A 15,795-nucleotide genomic window follows, 5' to 3' on the forward strand; every position below is an offset into this window, starting at 1 on the left:
AAATATTCGATTAGCAAATTAGTTGGATCACTATCACCTATTCAGTACTTTGTAAAATGTTTGAGTGCTTTATAAATAAAAGATTAAAAACACAAGAACAAGTGCTGTCAAATATTTTTAAACTTAAGGGCACACTCCACTCTCCTCATCAAATTAAATCAATCATAGTATTATTTATACAGGTGAACAGACCCTAGAGGTAAAAAGGACCCTCTCTCCACCAACCTTCCTCCTGATGACAAATGACAAAGAAAGCACTGAAAATTTAATGTTAACCACTGTCATCACTGTCATTTTTGTTAATATCAGAGGCCCCCAATCACTCATATGTGCCAGTTATCAATTTATCGACTCTTAGTTCCAATATTTATCAGTGGCCACAAGGTTAGGCCTTGTCAGTAGAGGGCGCTGGGAGGACAATGCAGGAGTTAAGGGCTTTTCTCCCGATTCCAGTGCTTTGTTCTTGTTCCTCCTGGGCTGTGAGCAGCAGGTGGCTATTACTCTTCCCCACGTTGTAGCCTGACACCTCCAGCACCCTTTTGAGCCCAGCTAGGGACACTAAACCCAAGTAAGAAATCTACTGAAAACATGAAATAGAATCATGATTTCTCACTGAATTGACTGTGTGTCCTGCAAATGGAAATAGAAAGATACAAAATAGAGAAAATGGTCTTTTCGAAGAGTCATTTCTTGTCTTGCTGGGGAAAATGATCAAAAGGAGATCCTTGGTATTAAAGTTTATCTCATAAAAATTCATTCAGAAAATTGAGGAAAAAGTCTGAAAACTGAAGGAATTTTTCAACTTTCAAGATCTATACCCAGAGTCAAGGCAAGTGATATTTGTTGCCTAGAAATGACTCTGGTCTGCGTATCTCAGTTAGCTTTTGTTAACAACCCCAAAACAGCTTAAAATACTGATTATTTTTCAGTTCCTGATTCAGTAGGACCATTTGGGCTCACCTGAGACAGGCCGTTCTTCTGCTGGTCTCACCTGTGCTCACTCATGTAGTTGCAGTCAGCTAATGAGGTGGCTGGAGGCCGATCGATCTAGGGTGGCCTCCCTCACATGTATGGCTGGCTGGCAGTTGGTCTAGGTGGCTGGAATGATGGCTCTGACTGGGCCATGTGTCTACAACAGATCAGCCCACGCTTATTCATATGGTAGTGCTTGCAGAATTCTCAAGAGCAGCAAGAGAGGACAGTCCCAAAGTATACAAGCAATTTTCAAGTTCCAGCTTTTGCCACATTTGCTATTGTTTCACTGGTCAAAACAAGTTAGTGGCTAGGGCCAGGGTTAGTGTGTGAGGTATGCAAAAGGAAGGAGCATTATGGAGGTCATTTTAACAATCTACCACACATGGGATCCAAGGTGATAAAAAGACACCAAACAGTTCCCAGCAGAAGTAGCCAAATGCCTCTATTTGAGAGTGTTGCACACTTGTGAGCTCCTCAAATGGGCTGCAGTTCTCAGGTTGAAGCCTGACAGGAAGTAGCTGATGCTAACAACAGCCTGGACTTTGGCCCATTCCTCCAGTAACTGAAGAGCTGTCCTAAGAATAGGAGCCTTTCCCCAAATTTCAGAGATCACAGAAGATTAAGGAAACAATCTTTAACTAAATTCATGTTTCAAAACCCAAGTAGCAGACATTAAACACATGAAGAATCCCTTAGATGTCCTTCAGATGCCTTCTCAGATGCCTCAGATGCCTTCTCAGATGGGCACTGGAATGGAAAGAAATAAAATAGAAAGGTAAAGGTTAAGAAAATGGCCTTTTAGAAGTTCTACTTCAGTACTGTGAACACGTAATTAAAGGAATGTCCCTAGCGTTCAAGTTCTTCTTGCTATACAAAAAGAACACCTAAGATCAAAGTGCTAAGGATACCCCATCTCATCATTCCTTTTCAACACCATACTGAAAGTCCTAGTTAATACAATAAGAGAAGAAAAGGAAATTAAGGTATACAGATAGAGAAGGAAGAACTAAAACTCTCTTTGTTCATAGGTGACATAATTGTGTGAGTAGACAATCCAAAAGAATCAACAAAAAGAAAAAACTCCTGAAACTAATAATTATAGCAAAGCTGCAGGATACAAAGCAGATCAAATTGCAAGTCCAAGCATTGTATCCATTGATCGTGTCACTGCCTAATAATAAAGTCAACTATGCTTATTATGTTTCCTCTCCTCAAGAGATTTTTGTCCTAATAGCTTTCGTTAAGTAGAATGTGTTCAAGGAGGAAAACTTTTTTTTTTTAATTGAGGAAATAAGAAAGGCAGAATATTGGTAACTGTAGCAACTGGTTGATAGGCACAATGGAGTTCATTAAACTGTTCTCTGTAAAACCTAAACACCTCCTTCTGCGACCTTACAGGGCTCGTAGGAGAACGCCAGCACTCTTGAGCATGACCTACGAGGCCAGGTCCTGCTAACGAGTCCCAGTCTCACTGTCCCCCGCTTCCCCTTGCTTTGCTTTCTCTGCTCCATCAACATCGAACTTCCAGGCCATGCTTCCTCCTGCCCCAGAGCTGTGGAACCTACTTTTCTACTGCCTGGAAGGCTCTCTCCAATCTCTAGTCTGATTAGGGAGTATTCATCCTTCAGATCTTAGTGCAAATATCATTTCCTCTAGGAAGTCATCCTTGAAAACCCTGGCCAAGTCAGAGGCCTGTTTTACTTTCTTGTGTTTTTTATTCACAGCACTTAGTGTAGCTTTAATTTCACTTGTAATTAATAACAATAGCCAACATTTAATGAGTACTTGCTGTGTGCTAAAGATGTTCTAAGAACTTCATGGGTGTCTGCTCATTTGATTCTCTCAAGAAAGTGAAAGAAAGTTGCTCAAGGTCACACAGTTGCTAAGTGGTACAGGTAGGACCCAAAACCTGTCAGAGCGGACATCTTAACTATTCTGTTCTGCTCCCTCTCTCCAAGGTAAATAACATGCATCTCCCCTACCAGACTTGGAGCCCCTTAATAGTAGATATTCACCATTATGGACTGAATAGTGCCCCCATCCCTGCGCAATTCTTATGTTGAAGTTCTAACCCTCAATGTGACTGTATTTGGAGATAAGGCCTTTATGGAGGACATTAATGTTGAACAGATCATAAGGATAGGACCCTAATCCAGTAAAACTGGTGTCCTCATGTCTTACTCCATTTCAGAATGCTATACTAGAACATCATAGACTGGGCAGCTTATAAACAACAGAAATGGAGGCTAAGAAATCCAAGATCGAGGCTCTAGCAGATTTGGGACCTGATGAGGGCCTACTTTCTGGTTCATAGATGGCTGCTTTCTCACTGTAATATTACATGGTGTAAGGGGCAAGGGAGTTGTCTGGGGCTTTTTTCATAAGGGCACTAATCCCATTCATGAGGGCCCCACCCTTGTGACCTAATCACCTTCCAGAGATCCCATTTCCTAATACTATCATGTTGGGGGTTAGGATTTCAACATATAGATTTGGGTCGGGGGGAGGTAAGGACAAACATTCAGTCTATGGTACATTATAAGAAGAGAAAGAGACACCAAGGGTTTGCATGCACAGAGCAAAGGCCATGTGAGGAGGCAGTGAGAAGGCAAACATTTGCAAGCCAAGGAGAGAAGTCTCAGGAGAAATTGACCCTACCAGCACCTTGATCTTGGACTCCCAGCCTCTAAAATTGTGAGAAATTAATTCCTGTTGTTTAAACCGCTCTGCCTGTGGCATTTTGTTATGTCAGCCATAGCAGATGAATACATTCAGTCTCTTCTTGTTTGCTATTATATACTTTGTACCAAAGTATATCTAGCACATGTCTATCACATCATAAGTACTCCAAAATTATATACTCAGGCAACACCACTTTTCTGGAAAGTCTTCTCTTATCCTTCTCCCTCTCTCACCTCTGCCCCTTCTAGGTTTCAGTTGCTATATTTTCCACTTGATCCTGGAAGGATATATTTTGACATCTAATTCCTTTCTAGAAGGTTAAATCTTTGAATTTAAAGATTTAAAAGGGGCTAGTCTTCTCCAGGGTTCAACACAGATGGCACATGCTGACAGAGTTTAATAAATATTTGAGTGAATGCAAGTCTCCTGACCCTTACACATAAGCCCTGGATGGGGACCAAGAAGACCTGAGTTCTCGGCTTTATGAGCCTCAAAAGTAATCACGGCCTTGGGTTTATCCAGAGATCAAAGCTTGGCAAAAGCCCTTTATGCTCTGAAAACTACAGGATCATTTTTATGTCTGTTATAAACACTTGTGCAGTTGAACTGAGCTCCTGAGCCTTAGTCATCTACCTGGCTCCAGCCAGAGTTCTTGCTTTACCTCAAACATAAGAAGTCCACTCCTGTTTCAGGGCCTTTGCTACCACTTCTGGGAACACAATTCCCCCATGGCAAATACCTGGCCTTAATTTTCAGTGAATCAAGGCAGATGATGGTGGCTTTGAGGAAGCAACTCAGTTTCAGGGCTTTGGGGAAGAGAAGAGATGCCACTGTCCTATTAGTTTATTTAAGCCTCTCAACAGTCCTGACAGATATTTACTATCATTACTCCCATTTTAAAGATGAGAAAATTAAGGCCAAGAGAGGGTTAGTAACTTGCCAAAAGTCTCACAAGTAGTTAAGTATCAGGGCCAGGATATGAATCCAGGTAGTTTGGATCCAGTGTCCAACTTCTTAACCGCAAGGCTCTCTGCTTCTTGAAGTACATTAAAACTTAGCATAGCATCTGGCAGTGGGGCGTTACTCAATAAGCTATAGTTATTTCTCTACTCTTCTCAGACTTTCCTAATCTTAAAATTCAACCTCCAGGATGAAACCAACAATCCTTTCTACTCCACCTTACAAGACCCCACGGTCCCTCACTCCCATCTTCTCATGCCTGCACATGCTAGATTTTAGGGCTCTAGAGTAAGGGTCTCTGGGTTCCCATCCAGGTTCCACCATTCACTAGCTCTGTAAACAAAGGAATGTTCCATCCCTCCCTGGGTCTCTGTTTCTTCACCTGTAAAATGGGGACAATAATAACACCTATGTCCCAGAATTTTTATAGAGCTCCAGTGAGATGACACATAGATGATGTAAAATGCTTTCTACCTTGCCTGGCCCCTGAAAAGCATTCAATAAATAGTAGTAATTATGGTTAGGGCTTCTCAATGAGAAGCTCTCGATGGTCCTGACGATGTGAAATATGCTCCCAACCACCTTTGTGGCCAATTTTGGTACCAGATGAACTCATCATTTGCAGACAAGGCTGTCTGGGTAAGGGGATCCCTCACCTGATTCAACCTGGGATTTACTAGACAAGTACTTCCTGGAGGCAGTGTGGTTCAGGGAATGATCTCTTGGGTCCCAATTCCAGCTGGATTCCAGCTGAATAAACCTGGGTCTGAGTTACAGATCTGATTTCTCTTCAGGGTCAGCATGACCACATCAGACCACATCCCACATCTACAAGATCAACCCTGCTTAGTCATAGTGTACCTTGAATCCTGGACTCTCACCAGAACAAAGTTGGAGTCCCAGCAATGCCCATATTCATTATGGGACCTGAGAAAAGTGACTTTGCCTCTGACCTCAGCAGTTAACCCGGCATAGCAACCGATTCCCTCAGAGGGTTATTTAGAAAGAGTCGATGAGATGACGCACAAAGCATGGCAAAGAGAAAGGGCTCAGTAAGCAAAAGCTGCCGTTACTACTGCTACAGCGCCTGTCTTTTCCCTGCTTTTTGAGGGTTCGCTCCTGCGGACTGGACACTCGCCTTAGGTGCTCTCCCTCCGGTTTCAGACTTGTCTACTGTCCTAGGCTCCTCATCATCATCCTGGACCCTCTCCAGGAGGGTCCCCTATCTCACTTTCCCACTCCCAGCTCCTCAGCTAGTCGCAGGTTAGGAAGCGCCAGACAACACTTGACGGAGATCCGGAGCCGAGCTCAAATACAGGGACAGAACCCCAACTGCCTGAAACCGTTGGGTTTGGCTCTGACCTCCAGTCCCTCTGATCAATTAAAAGCAAAGAAGCAAGCCTCGGGGCCAATCAGAAGTGGAAACGGTTGAGCAATGTCATCCTTCTTAAAGAGCATTCGCATCTCATTGGATGTATCCGCCTGCGAACCCAAGGCTAAGCCACTGAGAAAAGAGCGGGGCCATCCAATCAGCGGTGCAATCAGCGGAGCTGGTGGGAGATGGGAGGCAGTTGACCCTCGCAGACTGGCGCGGTGCGAGCCCGTAGTCTGTCAGCACCAAAGCACTACCTAGGCAGAAAACCCGCTGGCCAGGCTCTAAACCCTGGCCAACTAATGGTGGCGTGGTGCAATGGGTCACTTTCTTTATGTCGTAGTGAGGGACTGGTACCTGAAGTATGCAGTTAATCCTGGCTCAATTGACAGTTGAGGTGTCACTAAGCATTTGAAGCACGAGTATCTAGGCCATTCACGGGTCAAGGCACTACCCGCTCTTGTGTCTTCCCTGTCTCCGCATACTTTCAGGTGAGGCAGGATGCCATTCTGCAGCCAATCAGTGGTGGGGTAGAGCAGAAGGCGGGGGAAAAGGGGAGCTGCTCACCGGCACCTGAAGCCTGGCTGGCTCTTGAGGGTCTCCCAGCCAATCTCACACACACACTTCACAGATCGTAAGAGGTTGAGAGAAAAGTGAAAGAGTTTGCAATGAGAGCTACTCACAAGGCTATTCAGGTTAAAGAGGTTCAGCTTCAGTCTCTTCACAGAAAGGGTGGGAGAGGTCAAACTCCGTAGCCCATCAGCACTGGAGTTAGGTTGGATGATGCGGATCTCAGCTTTAGAGGCCTAAAGCCTCAGTTCGCAGACCAATCAGACTCAAGGCCCTGCCACGCCACAGCGCCAGGGTAGGCACGAGCTCCACAGCCAATCAGGGGCGGGCACAAGGCAGGCGTGAGGTAGTGGAGCTGTCCTAGGTGTCGCCCAGGCTGCAAGTCACATTCAACAGGCGGGAGCCGGAAAGAGGGTGCAGCCAGCGCTGCAGCCAATCAACATCTGCCTTGAGATCCAGGCGTGAAAAGCGAGCTGTGCACGCAACCGAGCCTCGCGTTCCTGGCCTAGCGCGGCTCCCCCTTCTCTAACGGCCACTCAGGCTTGCGCTGCCCTGAGTGTATGTGAGGCTGAGTGGGGAGAGGAAGAGGGTCAGAGTTGGTGAGTGCCATGGATTTTCTTACTCTCCTTCTTCGGACTTGGGCCTGGTCAAGGCAAAGCTGGAATATGGAGGTTTGAGTGGTCGCCGTGAGGGTCGGGAAGTGAGGGGCTGAAAGCATTAGGCCCTGGGAACTCCCTCTGCCCTATTTCCTATAGGCTGGAAATAGGGCCTCCTGGGCACCTTTGGGCCCAGGCTGGGCAGAGGCCAGACCAGTATGCTCTGTGGGCTAGTCTACGGTCCCTGAGGCCAGCCTGATTTGGAAGTGTGTTGTAGGGCAGTTGGAGGCCCTCAGAGCCCTGTGTGGGGTCACAGGCCATGAGATATGGCCTCTGAACTGTGAGAAGTAGTCTGGGGTCTCTGGGCTGAGTCTGGATCTAGTGACTGGAAGGAGAGGACTGTGACTTTCCAGAGGTTAACGGGAGTTGCCGGCCAAGAGATGAAACTAGTGTGCACTTGAGAGGTTTCTGGGGCCTTTGGATCCAGTGTGGGCTGAGAGTGAGCATTGATGAGGTCAAAAGCCCAATGGGAAGTTGTCAAGAGTCACTGCATCCAGGCTGTGCTGGGAACATGTGTCTGCAAGGCTTTGAGGGATCTTCGGACTCTGGGTCGAGGTGCTCTTGGCAGATTTTCCAGTATTGGTCTAGGTTGCACAACATGGCCAGGAGGTTAGGCTTGTTTTTGGAGGTTCTGGGGAGGGGGATATTCAAACTCTAGCCAAGTTGTTTGCCTTCTATGAAGTATCATTGCTTTGTGGTGGCTCTAGACAGAACCAGGACTAGGTCATATTTGGGCTTTTCAGCCCCTGTCTCCACCTCTTCCCCAAACTCTTTCTGGTCACTCCTAGAAGATATCGGGCTATAAGCATGCGGCAGGTGCATGTGGAAGATGGATGTTTTACTGGAGTACAGGAAGAGGTGTGTTAGATATCCTGCTCTTTAGGAAATCACCCAGGTTGTCTTTACTGAAGATCTTTTTATACTTATGAGGTAGGATGTTATTTATATTCACTCAGCTTTTCTAGCTCTACATGGTATAAAAGCTTTCAGGGTGCTTTCATGTATACCCAGAGTTCTTAAACCAAGGTTAGGAAATGCAAGGGGGTGGTCTATGAATGGATTTCAAAGGCCTGTGAACTCTTGGAAATGATAAGAAAAACTATGCATGTTGGATTTTTTAAGGAGATGGGGCAAATGTGGTCACAAAGATAATCGAGAAGCAATATTTAACCTGTCTAGGGATGGGTTTCAGAGCAGTCTGCGAACCCGTCATTCATATGTAAACTGGAATGAGAGTCTACAATTTTCCGATGTAAAGAGTTGACTCTATGGCTTACATTTTCAAAGGGATGGCGACCCCCTAAAAGATTAAGAACTATTTAAATAAAGCAGGCTCCCACATTACTAGAAATGAAGATTTCCCTTTTTCTTCCCACACCTGGCATTGGCACACACTTCAAAGGATCTCACATACAACGCTACATATCCAAGCTCAGTCTACATTATCCTTACACACAGTCAGGGCCTAGGATATTACATTAGTTCCACAGTTCACTCTCAGGACCATAGACCTAGGGTTGAGGCCCATGTAGGCCCTGGAAGTGGGCTATTTGGGACAGGGAGTCCAGAGCATGGTCCAGAATTGAGGGGCACGGGTTCCAGGTGGGTACTTCCTAGATGCCCTTGGGTTAACCACCTCGATTTATGTACAGAGATGTGTTCCTGGGAAGAGTGAAAAGTTCATAGAATTTTTCTAAATCTAATCTTGTTTAGCTTAGCTTTGGAGGTAGTCAATATTAAAATAAGATAAAGGGATTTGTTTTCATAAAACAAGTAACTATTCCTCCAATTGGCTTATTCTGATGATATAATTTTAATTATAATGTTTAAAGAGAATCCATACTTGTATTGCTGTTGATATTTTTATAACAAGCTGGATTGTGCCTGAAGGGGCTCATTGTCAAGCTTACCAGTAAGCATAAAAAATACCATATTTCAAAGTTTATTTAGTAATATGAGTATTATAAAGGACTGAAAGGCAAAAATCATACCTCCTTTTCCCACATATTTCTCTTCCCACCTAATCTCTCCTACCCACTCTACCCTCTCCCAGGGTGTAGGCTCGTATCCTCATAACTTGTGGTTTCCTGGCTCCACCCTACCAAGTCAGCTTGGGAAGTAGAAGGTGGACAAAGTTTCTGAGACTGGGAAGGGTAGACCTTTCAAGAATAGAAACAGCACTGTCCCTGTCATTCCAAGTCAAAGTGCTATTTGCTTCTGTCACTGCTCACTCAGTACAAGATGACTTGGGCTGTGCAGTCAAGAATGGAGGGGAAGTTCTAGAAGGGCCTAGAGTGTCAACAGCCTAAGGGCTGAGGTGGAGGGGACCCTAGAAATACCTCTAAGTGGTGATCTCTAAAGTGATATCCTTAGATGGAGTAGACACTAAGTGGGAGGCAAGATGGGGGCTATTGGTGACTGAGTGGGGAGTCCCCTTGCCCCTTCTGTTCTCTTTCTATATTTCCTAAAAGCTCATGGACACTCCCTGTCAACTATATTTGGCTTATAGAAGATGGTGCCCTTTGGGCATAGTCTCCAACCTCTCTTGATCATCAATGAGCAAACCACGCCAGTGGGGGCGCTGAGTCATAAAAACATGATATAGGGAGGTGAGGGGGACCACACTCCACTGGGTGGTGATGTAATCTTCCAGACTCCCTCATGGCTTTCCTAACTTATTCCATATCTTCAGGGATTGTGTATTTCTGTGTTGGAGGATGTTTTCCTCTGCATACGCATCAGGGATTGGTGCTTTTAGGTGTCCAGGCCAAGTGTCTTTTATATAGGTCTCTAATGAGTCTCTGGGTGTGGTGGTGTGAGGAGTTAGAAAGCTCAGAAATGGAAAACATTTAATGTTCAGAGTAGCAAATGAATACAGCTTGCCCATTTGCATTTTCCCTTTCATTCTGACTCATCTTCCCCTCTCCCCAACCTATTATTGCCCCTTCGCCAGCTCCACCCATTGGCACACCCTGTCTGATCTAGGAAGGGTTAACACCTGCCTGCACCCAAACTAGAATGAGGTGAAAGGAGGGTATGATAGGTCTGAGGAGAGAGAATAGAAGGCTAATCTGAACATTTTGGGATCCTGGAGCCAAGGGGAGAAATAGGAGTTTAGACACATAGTATCTGAGTCTAAGAGGGGGCTAAGATCTAAGGGAGAAGCCTAGCGGGAAAGACTGTGTTTTGTCACCCAAGTAGCCTACCAGTGCCTGACTTGCTTATCTTCCAATTATTTATTGAGCATATAAGATATGCCAGGCACATATCATGATTTCTCACTCACTGAACGAATGAAAATTTACCACAGGATGAGGGATAATGGAATAACAACAACGACAACAAAACAGAAAAAGAAATTTGAATTTCTCAGACCTCATCCTTTTCCCAGGTTAGAGTGCTAAAAGTGTGACAAGAGGGGAAATCTCTGAGGACCTTGACCCTTTGGGCAGGAAGTGAATGAAACCCCGGAGTCCTGATTTCAGAGAAATGCCATGTGTCATCAACCCAAGAAAAGGAGTTTTTCTCTTCGAAGACCACCGCAGGCCCTTCCTGGGGTTGCCCCCTTCAGAGTTTGATAGGAGGATCTGAGTCATTCATACACCCAGTCCCCAGTAGTGGCCCAGATGACAGTGGTCATTCTCACAAAGCAGTCAAGGCTTCCTGGTACCAAGTCAGACATGCTCCTGGCTCTCTTTCATTCTCTCCTTGAAATCCAGATGTTTCAGTCATTTTTACTTCTAAAATAGTAGAAACAGATTCCAGCTGCTAGAGGTCTATTGACACCTCTAAGAAACAGAACTAATACTATTCAAATGTCAATATTAAAAATATTAATATTCAAATATCGTTCAATTATTATTCTAATGTTAGCGGCTATGTACTGACAAGCCACTTTCACATTCATCATTTCACTTAATCTTCACCCCTACCTCCAAATGAGATAAGCAGAGGTTAACCCTATCATGGATGAGGTAATTGAGGCTCAGAGTGATGACTTGCCCAAGGTGACTCAACTAGTAAATGGCAGAGATGAGACTCAAAGGCAGGTTTGGTTAGTTCAAAGTTCTTGTTGCCTCAGATACATTTCTTTGACTCTAGAAGTTCAAATGAAATAATGAGACAGGTTAGGAGGCAAATGCTTGGCTTCTGGAATTAGAGGGAGTGGTCTCTTCTGGAGGGGATGAAGCAGAGCCAGGGGTATAAAATCACTCCTCGTTGGGGGACACTGGCAGACTGATACTTGGACACCCAATGGAAGACTGTGAGGTCAGGGGCGGGGCTAGCTGGGGTGGGGGCAGGCGGGAGCCCAAACAGCAGTTCAGAACATGCGGTGTCCAGGAGGAAGCTAGAACTGGTGAGTGGTTTCTTCTCTCTAGCTGAGACTTTCTTCCTACTATACCCCTCTTTCTGTCCAACCTGTAGCCCCCTCCTTGAGGTGTCCAAGTAGTAATCCTCCATCCCACAAGGGTCCTTACAGTGAGCCCATACCTAGGAACATGCCTGTTCCGCACTGAGACACTTGCGTCTGTCTCTCTTTACCTGGGTTCCCAGTTCTTTTTAAAAGACAATGTGGTGGTTTTGATGTGTGATAAACTTCTGCATTGTTCGGTTGTCTTTCTATTCTTCACTTCTGGCTTATGAAAAACAAAATTAAACTATCTCCTTATCTTAACCTTGAAAAGAAATAGCCTCTCCCTTTACAGTTCTCATTTCCCTTTCTCTCACTTCCTCAGGGGTCAGTCTTCTCCAAAACCTCTCCATCCTTGGGTCTAGAGGCTTCTCTCCCTTGTGGCTTCTGCATCTGCTCTCTTAACTCACTAGATGAGTGTCTTTGGTCTCTCCCAGCTCCTTCTCTCAAGATGTGTTCTAGAAGCTTCAGCCTCAAGGAGCCTCCTGCAGCTATGATCCCTCTCTTGCTGCCCTTTCTGCCTCCCAGTACCCTCAGCTCCACATGATGGGCTTGCGTGGGGAAGACGCGCTAGCTCTCTAAACTCTCCCATGAAGCCGTGTCTTGCTCTATCCCTAACTGGCAGGACTGCCTGGGTCTAATGGTGATCTCTTTGTCTGGAATGAGAAGAGCCTGGCCTACTCAGAGGTCTTTCTCTGCAGAGGGGATCAGAGAAGCAGAAGCATCAGTGTCTGCTCTCTTGTAAGTCAGAGATTGCCAATTGGCAGAATCCATGTATATTAGTCTTACGCCCACTATTTGATATAGTTAACTGCCAGGTCTTTGCTCTTTAAGTCCTGAATTTGGTCTAATTTCCATTCTCTTGCCACCCCATCCCCACCCCTGGCTCATTATGATCTGGGATAAGTTCAGGTCCTTTCTTGGGTTAGTTTATTAGCTCCATTCAGGACAGAAAGCTCTGATCCAGAACCAACAACTCACTCTTTCTCCCCTCACCTCCACAGGCTTGAGAATATGCTGTTCCTCTCTCCTCTTTCCACCATGGATCTCACACTATGGCCTTTCTCTCAGAACCTCTGAGACTGGTACCCACGCAAGGCACAATGCCTTTGTCCCCAATAAGACTGCCTAGCCCCTATGGCTCTGATCGACTGGTACGGCTAGCAGCCAGGCTCTGGCCAGCATTATGTGATACCCTGATCACTGTGGGGAGCCAAGAGTTTCCTGCTCACAGCTTGGTGCTGGCAGGTGTGAGCCAGCAGCTGGGCCGCAGGGGCCACTGGGCTCTAGTGAAAGGAATCAGCCCTTCCACTTTCGCACAGCTTCTGTACTTTGTTTATGGGGAGAGTACAGAGCTGCAACTTGGAGAACTGGGGCCCCTTGAGGAGGCTGCCAGGGCCTTGGGGGTGCAGTCCTTAGAAGAGGCATGCAGGAAGGCTCGAAGAGATGGGACCAGAATAGAGCTGAATCCCGGGCTGAAAGAACATCAGGAAGAGCCAGAGAAACCCACAAAGAAGTCTAAGAAAAGAGTGGGGGGCCTTGGAGAACAGAAACCAGAGAAGTTTGTTAGAGCTGGTGAGAGAGAACAGGAGACGGTGCATGAGCACAAGCCACCAAGACAGAGCCCTGAGACGGCAGAGGCAAAGCAGGAGGGCCAGGGGGAGCAGATGAGATCAGAAGAGAAACTCAACCAATGCCCTGTTGGCCATGCAACAGTAGATGGGAAGCAAGAAGTGATCACGTGGGTGAAAGATAGTCCAGGGGGCTCTGAGGAAAGTCTGGGGAAGTTCCCTGGCCCCCTTCCCCCACCAGGTACCCTTGAAACCAACATCACCTCTAGGCCTTGGTGGGCTGAGGCCCCTTGGTTGGGGGAGGGACAGCCTTCCCTGTGGAGCATCCTGCTGTTGCCGCCTAGATATGGCACTCCCTTCTCCCATAGCACCCCTATCACTGCAGCCTGGCAAGAGGTCTGGCCTCGGGACCAGAGGTGAGTGAAGGGCCTAACGGACCCCTGGCTGGGAGGGAGTGGTTCAGGAGAGGCTGTGGTGATGGGTGGAAGGGCATCACATCTCTTACCCGTACTGTACATTTCCTGAGCTGGAGATGGGACAAGAAGCTCCCACCACAAGGGAAGCCAAAGCTCAGCCCCTGAGAACTCACGACACCTCCCTCTCCAGGAAGGGGCTGATCAGGATCTCAGGTTTTGACAAGGCTGTAACTCTTTCCCATCCCATCCCCAGGATCCCACTGTCCCTGAACCTCCACAAAGGGCTTTGGAGCCAGAACCAGTTGGCCTCCTCCAGCCCTACCCAAGGTGAGCCCCTCACTGCCCTGCATAAAATCTGTAACATGGTATCTCTCCTGGGGCTGGGGCTGGGGCTGGGGCTGGGGCTGGGGCTAGGGCTGCAGCAGTCCAGCCTGAACAGGGCCCCTACTTCATTCTGTTCCCTCCAGGTCCCCTCCCCCAGGGCCCCACACAACTCAGCCCTGGGGAGACAGAAAAGACTGATCAGAGGCACACAGGTAAGTAGGGTGAGGAAGCTTTTGCCTCAGCCCTTCTGTAGTCCCTGATGTCTTGCCTGGGTGTTCCAGTGATCTGGCTCTGGGATTCCCAGCCCTGCCTTCCTTTGCCATCTCTGTCCCCACAGGTGCACTTGCAACCTGTGTGGGTCATGTGGGCACAGCAGGCCACCCATCACACCACCGACCCCTTGCCCCTCCTGCTCGGTCTCGGCCTTATTCTTGTTCTGTCTGTGGAAAGAGGTTTTCACTCAAGCATCAGATGGAGACACACTACCGAGTCCACACAGGTATGGGCACCCTGCCCAGTGTAAATTGTCTGCTTCTGTCCAAGCACCGGTCTGCCCGCCCCTAAGTCCTTCTGTGTGCCAGGCTCCCATGCAACTACCTTGTCAGGTCGCCCAAGTCAACCCCTACGCCAGCCTTCGCCCTTTTTTTTACTTCACCGGCCTTCCCTTCCACCCGTCCTAGGAGAGAAGCCCTTCTCCTGTAGCCTCTGTCCTCAGCGTTCCCGGGACTTCTCTGCCATGACCAAGCACCTGCGGACACACGGGGCCGCACCCTACCGCTGCCCTCTGTGCAGAGCCGGGTGCCCTAGCCTGGCCTCCATGCAGGCGCACATGCGCGGCCACTCGCCCAGCCAGCTCCCACCCGGATGGACCATTCGCTCCACCTTCCTATACTCTTCCACCTCCTCCTCCTCCTCCAGACCATCCCCGGCCTCGACCTCTCCCTGTAGGCCCCCTTCCTCCTCCACCTGACGAGATGTCTGTAGCTTCTTTGGCTTCAGCCAAAGAATGAAAGAATGAAAGACGGGCAAGCAGGCTGGCTAGGCTTCGGACCCGTCACTGGGGCTTCGGATGCATAAAAAATTCGGCTCTAAGAAGCGCCGCAGGAGGGGCGCCGAGAGCCTCTCCCCCCAGATGACCACGGGCCGCAGAAGCCTGGGCCAGCGATACCGTGTGGGGTGAAGGCAGTGAAGTTTGCCTAAGTGAAGGTTAACCGTGCGGGGGCTGTTGATTTCATCACCAAAATAAAGCGTTTCCTGTGCCTTCCTCAGGACAAGCCGAGTCCAGACTTTGGTCTGTGCGTGGGGACCGGGGAGGCCGCAGCCTTGCCTCTAGTCCTGTAGCGGCCCCTGGTGGCCGTGCGTCCGTTGTTTGGCGCGGCAGCCACCTCCTCCATCACCTGGGGTTCCCTGTCCTCCCCCGAGGGCAGCGGGCCGCGAGGGCTCGGTGTCCAGGCAAACTTAGCAGCAAGTCCTGTGGCGAGACTATAAGAACCCAAGTTACTGCCCCTTCCACAGCAAGCAAAGGCGCGCGGCGTCTGAGTTTGGGATTCCTGGCCCGAGGCTGGAAAAGAACGCGTGTTCCGCCCAGCTTTTGGCCACTCGCCTCCTCTCCTTGAGCACAAGGACTGCAGGGCCGTGGCTTCCGTGGCATCTTTCCTCCACACTGCGCGTAATAGCGAGAGGTCTGACTGTACCTCGAACTAAGACTAACCGTTGGCCGCCGCCCCTTCCCCAGCCCACGCCTCCTGCAGTTGCGAACTTCGTTTCCCAGTGCCTTGGGGGGGCTCTCAGGATCCGAAGCCCCATGCACCTTGGGAGTAGTAGTTCATGCGAGCCGGTGGCCTACACAAGACTGACG

General features: G+C 48.0%; 1 protein-coding gene across 2 annotated transcripts; it reads left to right on the forward strand.

Annotated features, from left to right (window-relative positions):
• Positions 1-11,552: 11,552 nt before the first annotated feature.
• ZBTB32 (zinc finger and BTB domain containing 32) lies at positions 11,553-15,775 on the forward strand. 2 transcript variants are annotated; one of them, XM_011381789.2, is made up of 6 exons: positions 11,553-11,572; positions 12,631-13,613; positions 13,867-13,940; positions 14,081-14,149; positions 14,275-14,436; positions 14,618-15,775. In XM_011381789.2, the coding sequence occupies exons 2-6, from the start codon at positions 12,682-12,684 to the stop codon at positions 14,905-14,907; spliced, it is 1,527 nt and encodes a 508-aa protein (XP_011380091.1). In that variant the 5' UTR covers positions 11,553-11,572; positions 12,631-12,681; the 3' UTR covers positions 14,908-15,775. The 2 variants fall into 2 exon arrangements, with proteins under 2 accessions (XP_011380091.1, XP_023379995.1); XM_023524227.1 differs by lacking the exon at positions 11,553-11,572 and having other exon boundaries at positions 11,593-13,613.
• The last annotated feature ends 20 nt before the right edge of the window (positions 15,776-15,795 follow it).

Source organism: Pteropus vampyrus, unplaced genomic scaffold (genome assembly GCF_000151845.1).
Source record: "Pteropus vampyrus isolate Shadow unplaced genomic scaffold, Pvam_2.0 Scaffold452, whole genome shotgun sequence".
NCBI classification, from domain to species: domain Eukaryota; kingdom Metazoa; phylum Chordata; class Mammalia; order Chiroptera; family Pteropodidae; genus Pteropus; species Pteropus vampyrus.

Excerpts from the sequence above, each read along its gene's own strand:
- ZBTB32 (XM_011381789.2), top strand. The coding sequence starts at position 12,682 with ATGGCCTTTCTCTCAGAACCTCTGAGACTGGTACCCACGCAAGGCACA. Across the intron at positions 13,614-13,866 it reads GTCTGGCCTCGGGACCAGAG|GATCCCACTGTCCCTGAACC; the intron begins GTGAGTGAAGGG and ends TCCCATCCCCAG. Across the intron at positions 14,437-14,617 it reads ACACTACCGAGTCCACACAG|GAGAGAAGCCCTTCTCCTGT; the intron begins GTATGGGCACCC and ends CACCCGTCCTAG.